The sequence below is a fragment of the Geospiza fortis genome, unplaced genomic scaffold (genome assembly GCF_000277835.1).
Source record: "Geospiza fortis unplaced genomic scaffold, GeoFor_1.0 scaffold171, whole genome shotgun sequence".
Taxonomy (NCBI): domain Eukaryota; kingdom Metazoa; phylum Chordata; class Aves; order Passeriformes; family Thraupidae; genus Geospiza; species Geospiza fortis.
The window spans coordinates 8,691,258-8,701,605 of record NW_005054313.1 but is presented as its reverse complement, the minus strand read 5'-3'; the positions used below and the strand labels follow the sequence as shown (position 1 = coordinate 8,701,605).

The following is a 10,348-nucleotide window of genomic DNA, read 5'->3' as shown; positions in this document are numbered from 1 at the left end:
AGCCAGCTGGCATCCAGCCCATGCTGTGCCATGGGGCTGTCCTTCCCAGAGTGCAAGACCTGGTTTCACCCTTTTTGAGCTTTCAGGTTGTGTCAGCCCATTCTTCCAGCATGCTGAGGTGTATCTGGATGGCCTCCCTGCCTTTTGTCCTGTTGATCAATCACTTCCTCAAGTTTGCTCACTGAAGCTGGTGAGGGTGCATTCTATAGTCCAGGACAAGAGTGCCATCATTGTACAGTGTCATTCTCTCAAGTAACCCCTGAAGAATGTCACTTGGAATTGACTGCTAACAAGACTTAAAATTGCTGACCACTGTTCTTAAAGACTACTTGTCCAGTCAATATTTTATATACCTGTTCCTCCAATTGCAGTGGGTTCAAATCTTCCAAGGGTGCTGGGCTATGCAGAACTTGTCAAAAACCTTGTTAAAGGTAGAGTAAGCAATGTGCTGCTGCCCTCACTGTCTCAGAGCTTGTCAACTCATCTTGGAAGGCAGGTGGGTTATATTTACAGGGCCAAGTTAAGGGTGGCCATTCTAGCTGGTTTCAGTGACAATTTTATAGCTCAAAATGGTTTCTAGGAGAGTTTGTTCTATAGCATTTCCATGGACTGAGGTGAGGCGGACTGGCCCTTAGTTTTCTGCATCCTCTTTCTTCCGCTCTTTGAAGACAGGTGTGGCATTTAGCTTTTTTCTTGTGATGGGGACCTTACCAGATTGCTGTGCTTTCTTGAAGATGACAGCAGCCTTGGGATGGCTTTGACCTGGTTTCTCAGTGACCGCTGTGAAGGAACTCATCTGGTCCCATCACCTCTTGTATGTGTGCAGTTTGTGTAAGTGGTCCCTACTTTGATGTTCTGCTGCTGTTGGTAAAACATCTCACCTTCCACTAGGCATGGAAGCTCAGGAAGCCTGACCTTGCCAGTAAATACTGAGGTGAAGAAGGCACTGAGAGCATCAGCCCTGTGCATGTCTTGTGTCAGTGAGCTGCCCACAATATCACTGATTCTCCCTTTGGTTGCCACTGTACCTGTAAAAGCCCTTCTTGTGACTTTTCACATTACTCACCAATTTCAATTCTGAGTTTTGACTTTCCATTCCTGCATGCCTGGGCAATGTTTCTGGAGTGATGTTTCCTCCTGATTACACCCTCCACACGCTTTCATTTTGGTGCATCGTAATCAGTTTTAGAAGCGTCAGGATTGTTATGAAGCTTATTTTGTACTTGTCCTGGTGCACCACTCCCTCCACGTCAGCTCGTGGAGGCATTCTTTGGAGGATATCTCATTTCTCTGGTCCACACTGTAGGGGTTTACTGATGTGAGGAGGAGAATGTTTTATTGTAATTAATAATTTTCCCTTTTCCTGCAGGTGAAAAAGTAGAAGTTTCCATTAATTGAAATATTTTTGTGTGTTTTGGCTAATTTAAAAATATTTCCTCTATATATTGTCTTTTCTATTAGAGAGGGTAAAATTATTTGTTTATTGTGGAAAACTGGTAATATAATAACAGAAAAACCCTTTTCTTCCCCCAGCTGTGGCAAGACAAGCCACAGGAACTAGTTTGTGTGTTTTACTAGAAGAATCACTGTGTGTTTGGGCTGGCTGAGACATTCAGGTTCTCTTGAAATTCCGAAGTTGTGTACCTTTGTTTAATCTGTTTATTGGCACAAGGAGAAGTTTGACATAGATGCCAAGCTTGCAGACTCTAAGCAGTGTTTATTCAGCTCCAGCTCTTACTAAAATGAAGTTAATCTTTCAGGGTCACAGACATCTTGAAGAAAAGTGAAAAATAGTGGGTGAGAGGAGGAATGGTGTATTTCTGTTTTCAGCAGAATGTGGTGGCGTCATAGCTGTGAAATCTTGGATGATGACTGACAGGAATGCCTCCAGCAGAGAGCTGAATTCCTTCTCTTGTCATTAGGGCAGAGTGATGTTTTGCAGCATCTGGCATATAATCAAGACCCTGTTTTGTGAGTTAATTCTGATTAATTTTCAAGCAGAAGTTAAATTACTGGTTTACTTCTTGCTTCGCAGGGCATATCTATGGAATATCACTTGGAGTTGCTGAGATCATGCAGCAGGGCCATTCCACAATCAGGCTGTCTGTTTATCTGTCTGAAAGGTGACCTTGGGTCTTTTGCATTTTATATGACTCTCAGAGCTGTTCTTCCATAAACATCTGAATTCATTTACATTCTCAAATCCTTTCTGGCAGTCACCAGAATACTTGCAGGTCAGGTAGTGAACAGAGAGAAGGTTTCACTAATGATATTAGCTTTAAGCTGTAGGATTAGTGTATTTCTCTATTTCTCTTGATCCTTCATATATCCCAGAGGTCCAGCAGTTTCAGCCAGACTGATTATACATGGGGGAAAAAAAAAGTTTTTTGTTTGTCTGTTTGAAGTAATTTTTCACATCTGGGCTTGTACCATATCAGAACTTTCCATTTTACATGGTGGAAGAAATAAACTGGCTGTTAAAAACCACAAAATGTGTAATGTGTTCTATGTTGTGTGTAATTTCAAACTTGGTATAAAATATTTGAATAACAAATGTACTTTGTACACAGTATTCACATGTGAACAGTTCATAAGTTTAGGATTGTATTGTAAAAGATCAGTTGAAAACTGCAAGTGTGTCCTTTAAGGGGATCTTAACTACTTTTTTCCTCCTGTTAAGTTTCTTGTTGAAAATTTACACTTTAGTTCTCATCTCGGTGGGAAAACTGCCGATCTGAAATCCCAGGTATTTAGATCAGCTTTTCTTAGAACAGTTCCCAAGACAGGCTGCAGTACAATGATCCTGTTATAACTAATGAATGAGACTACCCTGAGCTGTCTCCTCCTTCAGCAGAGAAGGCAGTGAAACATGGAAAATGAAGTCTGATTATGGAGTTTTTGGCCTTGGAGGAGAATGACATAAGGAAAAAAAAATCCTTCCAGAGCCTCAAACAGTGACAGTCCAGATTTTATTACCTGAATAAAATCTCTGTTCTTCTTATCTGACAATATAGCCTTCTTTAAGCAGAAATCTTTTTGCAACATCTGACTTTCAGAATTCATGTGAAGAGCATGAGCCAAGGTCACATAGTAGTGGATGAAAAAGCATTTTGAGTATGAAGTATAATGCAGGTAGCAAGAGTTAGTGGAAGAAAGAGAAAAGGAACAGCTACTCTTTGCTTGCAGAAAACTTTCAGTGGCATCAAGTGTTTTGAGCTGGAGTGCTGGGTTTTTTCCTTGTACTCTGTGAAGCTACAGTTGTAAAATGTACCAATGCTAAGAGTGTATATTGAGGGGTTTTATTCTGATCTCCACTTTGGTTTCAGGAGGTACTGAGTTGATTCCCAGCCTAGACATGGCAGTTTAACTTTCAGATGCTACTGAGGCATAAGGAAAACAAAAGGAAACCCAGTTTGCAAGTACATTTTTTGGTTTCTATGTATACATATTTCAGGGATATGATTGATTTTCATTATTCTTTGGGAGCAGTGCTGTTATTTGCTGCACATGTGAAGTGAAAAGACACTATTAATGCAACTTCTGTAATGTTATTGTAGTAATGTTGCTAATACTTTCTGTTTCCTTCAAGAGAGGAACATCTTTATTCAGGAACGTTTTTAATATATGGACCAGAATGTTGTATTTTAGCTCTGTATGCTATGATTTTGTTTTGAACAGAGCAGTCACCTACCTGTGTCCAAGCACACCTGCAATCCCTGATACCTTTGTTTTGGAAGCCAGAACATATATATATATATATATAAAAAATTTTTCATCTGGGCTTTGGTGTGTCACTGCATCCAATAAACATTTGGATTAACAATAGCTTCTGTCTCTGACAGGTCTTACCTCTCATCCTTTTCATGCTTGCTTTGGGGTTAAGTGCAGAAACAGCTGCTTTGCCTTCTCAACTCATAAAGTATTTATTGGGTGCTACTGCTTACACTTTGATAAAGTCTGTCTATTACCTATCTGGATTTATGATGCCCTTTCTCCAGTGACCTAAGCACAGCTCCGCCCGTATGTTTTGAAAATCATTATGTGCCATTTACACATGAGAAAATGAAGGTGCATGGAGATGAGGCAGCTTAATTTGTACTTATTGTTGTCATAAGCACCTTCTGTTTGTCAAGAGAACAATGCAAATGTGCCAGCCAGGAGAAGGAATGGAATGAAATGTTTGTGAGCTTACAGTAGTTTGCTCTTGGTGTGGGCTGCAAGTGTGTTCTAAAGCCCTGGTGTGGATCCAGCTATGGCTGATGTGTTCCTGTATTGCCACAAGTGCTCAGAGAGGCAGTTCCCAGACCTCCGAAGCAACTAGAATTGCATTGGAGAGGGGTGTGATGCATGTTGGACTTTTGAACACTCTTTTTCAGCCACTGAGGTAGCAGGAAACAGCACAGATACTAACTAAGCTTGCTTTACAGTTTTTGCTTTTCACAGGCGTAATAAAATACAATTATGCTTATTAATTTATATTAGGAATTACAAAAAGTACTGTTTTCTGTTACTCTTAATTCTTACAAACCCAAGCACTTTGGTCTGAAATTTTTTCACCAGCTCACTGTAGAATATATCAATTTTTATGCCTATGCTAAAAATATTGCTTCATTTATGAAAGTACACCTAAGGAAAAAAATTATTAAAAATGTTCTTGTACTGTTTTGTTCATAAGTATGGGAACTGTTTGATGGGGGAGTCGTGGGAGGGTTTGTGCTTTCCTTGTGAGAATTCACCTGAATTTTGCCAACTTACAACCCCTAGATCCTCTAAGGAGTGTATTCATACTCAGAGTCTTGCAGGGTTTGCAAGAGCCAAGGACAGTCTTTGAGGCAGACATTTCTTGTGAGTGCCAGGGACTGTCCCAGTCCTTGGCACCAGTGGTGAGAGCCAAGTGACATTTGTTGGTGCTCTGCATCTTTGTCCTGTCAAAGAAGGGGAGAAAAAAATTACAGGGAGAAAAAAGTGGGTGGTTTAAAGACAGGGTGAGGAAGACAAGAACAGAAGATGAAAAATGGAACCATAGAGCCAGGGCAAGACAGGAGTGAGTGGAATGGACACATTAGAACATGGGACAGATGACCAAGGGAGAAACTGTGGGAAGTTGTGAGGAACAGGGACAGGATGAGGGAGAATAGCTGGAGGGGCAGGAGGGAGGGAAGAGGTATAACACGCAAAAGGAGCTCGGATACTGAACGGGGGCGGAGGTTTTGTATCTTTTGGATCTCTTCAGCCTTCTGATTCACCAGTTGCTCCATTGGCACAAGGGGGAGTGCAGAGCTGAGCACAGGCAAACAGATTCAGCTGGAACTGGGGGTGTGCCTGCAACACACATCATCACCATAATTCTGTATGGCACTTTCATTCAAGATGCAGAATGAAGTACAAGAAATAAAGATTTCTCTTTCTACGTGGTATATTTGATAATAAGAAAATTGGAAAACCCTTCTCTCAAGAGTTGGGAAGTGCCAGAGTTGTGCTTAGACCTGAGGTCTTTATTCAATCCTCTTGTCTTCTGGTACACAGCCACATGGTATTTTTCAATTGCAGATTACCTTGACAATGGTGCTTTACCTTCCAGAGTCTCTGTGGACTTCTTTTGCTGATGGCAGAGTCAGACTGAGAATAGATAACTCATGCCCACAGACTCCCATAACAGTTCATCAGATGTTCAAGGAGAGTCTGGAAAAATACGGATCCCTTAATGCTTTGGCCAGCAAAAAGAATGGAAAATGGGAGAAAATAACTTTTTCAGAATATTACTGCCTCTCTAGGAAAGCAGCCAAGAGCTTCTTGAAGGTAGGTGCAGGAAACAAAACCAATGCCTTTAATCCTTTTGTCTTCTTTGACACCCAAAAGACAAATTAATAAAAAAAACCCAACCCCAAACCCCACAATATATAAGAAGGTTTTTGCATTACTTGAAGATCAGTATTCAATATTCTTTATTGAAATGATAATGATGAAAATGACTTTTGGTCAGAGGTAACACTGCTGTCAGGGAGCCTTGACTGCACGTGAGGAGCTGCTGTGTTGCACTGTGTCTCTGGAACATGGGTGCAGAGCTCAGAAGAGCTCAGCAGCCTCAAGATAAAAAAAAATAGGGGAAAACTACTATCATGAATTTGGTGAGATAAAGAGAATCTTTAAAACATTCTAAATATAGGGTAGTATTAGTACTCATTATGCTCTTGTTCATATAGAAATATTCTGGGTCTTGGGACTTTCTGGGCAGCAGAGTTCAAGCAGACAGGAGAAGGTAGTGGAAAATTCACATCCTGTTAATTGCTAATAAATACCAGGTTTGCCATGGATACCAAAACATGCCTTCACATGCCTTGTCAGTACTGTGATAGTAAATCAAAAGTTTTCATGGTTTATATTTGTGTGTATGTTTCTCTCCAGTGGGCCTATATTATATAATTCTTCTGTATATTATTTTTAAGCTTGGTCTTGAACGATTCCATAGTGTAGCAATCCTTGGATTTAATTCTCCAGAATGGTTCATCTCAGCTGTTGGAGCTGTTTTTGCTGGGTAAGATTTTTTGGGGGGAGTTAATTTTTGAGGGGGATTTGGGGATTTCTATTTTTCTAGGTCTGGGAACGTATCAAGTCAGTATTTTGTATCATATCTTGGAAATTGTGTTGCTACTGACTGACACTTTCAGCAACCTGCTGGAGTCTTATATCCCAAATAGTTCAGACAGTCATAAATGGATCCTGTTTGCCATGGGTTTAAGCATGACAGTCACACAGAAGCTGTTGTACAGGATCTTATCAGTGCAAAATGTGGGAAATAGATGAGAATCCCAGTTTTATATTAATGATAATAATACAATATTAATGATATCTACAGTAAGATATATTCAAACAGATGAAGTAACATATGAATATTAACTACCCTGATTTCTTCTGTCCTTATACCTGTTAATTTGGATTTTACTTCTTGAGCTGCTCTGTACCAATGAAATCCAAATTGGTATCTGTGTACAGCTTGAACAAAAAGAGGACATAAGTGAGGATTTTTTTACCACTTCCTGAGCTAACTCCTGTGTAACCTTAAGTGAGTTAAAACACTGAGTCCTAGCATCTTCTACTGAATAGTTTAGAGATTACTTTTTGCATTGAGCATAAATCAGAGATTCGTGTATATCTGAATATGTGAAACAAACATTAGAGCTGTCCTGCTGTTTGCTTCCACATCTTCATACCCCTTCAGGTGTCATCTGATCTTTGATTATTATTCTCTTTTGATACTACGTGCATGTGTATGTGTGTGTATGCATATAAGTGTTCTTATACATATATACATACATATATATATATTTATTTATTGCTATTTATATATATAATTTTTTGGATGCAGAGGAATTGTCACAGGGATATATACAACAAATTCTCCAGAGGCCTGTCGCTACATTGCCCATGACAGCAAGACTGATATCATGGTTGTGGAAAATCAGAAACAGCTGGACAAGATAATGCAGGTACAAGGTGGCTGAATGATTACTGAAAAGCCACAATTTTTCATTTCTCAATGCTGTGTTGGTACCAACTACCATGTACACTCTCTGTATCATGAAACCTTTCTTTGTGAAGTGTGTGTTGTTACTCAGAGATCTGGTATCTGGTGTCAGAGCTCATGGGTGGCTCTGACCCTCTGCAGTGTCTGTGGCTCCAGCAGAGAACTCACTGCATGTTTCACTGCAGGTTTACCTGAAAAAAACCCACATTTTGATCCCATATTTTTACTGTCACCACCTGATTCTGTTTGGAAAAACACAGTCCACCTGAATGGAAGAGATTATGGTGATGCAGATTTGTAAAGGTCTGTGATTTAACTATTAAGGATGTCAGTGTTCAGAATTTTCTCTTTCCAAGGTATCATCTTTTCCTGCTTGTAATATCAGCCATTAAGGCTCTTGAGTTTACTGCACTTTGGTTACCATGAGAAAGAGCTTAGTGAGAAAGCAAGATCCTCCTAAGTGAATGGTCTCAATTTTGACAGAACTCTTGGGTAGCTGTGTCTGCCTTTCAGCAACAGTGCCAAATGGAAAGACCAATCTGATGGCAAGGTGACTTGGGAGAGGAGCACAGGCAGCTCTTGAGAAGGGCTTGTCTGTCTGTCAGATGTTGAGGGAAGCCTGTGGATTTATCAAACTTGCACCAAATGGCACCGTTTGCTGAAGCAGGAGGGCCTTCCATGATGGAGCTTTCTCCCAAGACCCCATACCTGCAAGAGAGAAAATATGCAGGTTTTTTTCAAATGTATTTAATAAAAGTTGTTCATTAATTACTTTGTATTTTGTAGTTGTGTTTTATATGCAATATGGAGGAAGAGAGATTTTTGTAAGTATTCTATAAAAATACACAGTCAGATAAGCCTTCTTGCAGTGTCATTGACACAATACCAGGCTATGTTGTTGTGAACACAGGGAGAAGAATCCAAGTGGAACAACTCAAGGGGTTTGGTTCATACACATTATGTAGAAAAAGAGAGCTCTGGCCAGCACTGCTTTATCCATCAGAGGGTTTTTTTGAAACTTTTTTTCTGGAACCCAAGACTGAAATAATAACATCTCAATTGCTATCCTTCTAATAATATGTATATACTGGCTACCATCAAGCCACTGCTTTTGTATTGGCAAAATTCAGTTCAAAATGTGATTAATTGAAAGGTGTCTGTGAGGCCTGGGGTCTCACAGAATTCAGTGAAGTCAATGCTTCCTATAGGCCATGCAAAGCACACAAAGAGCTGCTGAAAGCAGCAGCCACTGGTGTCTGCCTCTAAGCCTGCAGCTTTATATTTTTATTTATCCTTACAATGTGCAAACAGCTTCCTTTGATTTTTTTCCTTAAGGAAGTAGAACTTTTTTTAGCACTTGAACATCACTTTTTGCTGTGGGAGTAATAAATAACTTTGTTTTAAAAAATGCAACAGATCTGGAATCGATTGCCCCACTTGAAGGCCGTGGTGCTTTATAAGGACTCCATTGCAGAGAGACATCCAAATTTGTACACGGTGAGTGAATACTAGAACAGAGGCATAACCAAATAATGCATGGGGTTACACCCATGTATTACAGTTAATACATGGGCTATTATTTATTTGATACATTTTTACTGTGATTATCTGCTGTTTAGAATGCATTGCTGTGCTCCAGCAAACACATTCAAAAGCTTTGTCAGCTTTTTCTGTTCAATTTACCTTTGATACTTCACATTTAAGAAAAGAGTTACCTTGCTTTACTGTCTATCTCATGTCTTCTTAATTTTTAACTTGACTGGGTCATTAGAACGCCTGTAGGTTTTAGGTGGGAATGTGTACTCTCAAATGGTTAGAAAAAGAGTTGCTCCCTGGTGCCTGTGAATTCGGTAATTTTTTAAAAAATCCAGTATTTTAACTGGACTACGGATCAGATTTTAGGCTGGAAAACTTCAGCTGTTGAAAAAATATATTGAAGAGAAATATAATGTATTCAGTATGTAAAAATATAATGAACACTGAACAGCATAGAAATATTTTAAAATACTTGCAAATTTGATAATAAGATTAGAAAAAAGTCTTCTGTGCCTTTTTTTAATGTCTTGCATATAACTTAATAATAAACTGTTATTGTTCCAATACTATACACACTGATATAGAGCATGCCTTGCATCTTGTACAATAAAAATGTTAATACAAAGATGATCTTACTATTTAAAAAGACTTGGTGCTAGCATTGAATTCTTGAACAACTTGCACTAACTGAAATTTAAATGTATGAGAATTGCTGTATTTTTAAACACTGGTTCAGTGTTCAGGTGTCATGTTGGACATTTTCTCAGACTAGCAGAGTAGCTGTGAGTGTCTGACAGGTGCCATAGTTTATGTCATCTAAAGGAAAATTGAGAGCTCAGATCACCAGAGGCAGAAATGATTGTTGCTGAGGTGTGATGCAGAGCAAACCCCCAGCCCACGCGGTGTTGGATGATTTGTGCCGTGTGATGAGCGGCGGCAGGGGCAGAGCTGGCTCAGCAGTGCGTGTTTCCAGAAGGCAAATGCAGAGTCAGGAGTGTGGTGTGACTGTTTCTGTACCTTCCACACATGCTGGAATGCCAACACCATCTGTTGCAGGTGCTGTTCAGTAAACAAAGCCTGTGCAACAGATTCTCAGTGATCAGTGCATTCCACTGTGAGAATGCAGTATGGTCAGGAGAGCAGGAACAACTGCTCAGTGACATACAAACAATTACGTCCTTCACACCACCAGGCTTTCCAGGAGCTTGTGAAATTGATGCAGCCACATCTGTGGGGAAGCAATAGAATGTGACAAATCTCTGACTTGCTACAGAGCTGTACAGTGCC

General features: G+C 39.8%; 1 protein-coding gene across 3 annotated transcripts in view; it reads left to right on the top strand.

Moving 5' to 3' along the window:
* The window catches only part of ACSBG1 (acyl-CoA synthetase bubblegum family member 1), a 34,133-nt gene that overhangs the window by 11,434 nt on the left and 12,351 nt on the right, over positions 1-10,348 (top strand). For all 3 annotated transcript variants that reach the window (XM_031055858.1, XM_031055857.1, XM_031055859.1), the window contains exons 3-6: positions 5,582-5,799; positions 6,447-6,535; positions 7,367-7,487; positions 8,942-9,022. In XM_031055858.1, coding sequence (XP_030911718.1) covers positions 5,582-5,799; positions 6,447-6,535; positions 7,367-7,487; positions 8,942-9,022 — 509 coding nt within the window. The remainder of the gene's footprint in view (positions 1-5,581; positions 5,800-6,446; positions 6,536-7,366; positions 7,488-8,941; positions 9,023-10,348) is intronic.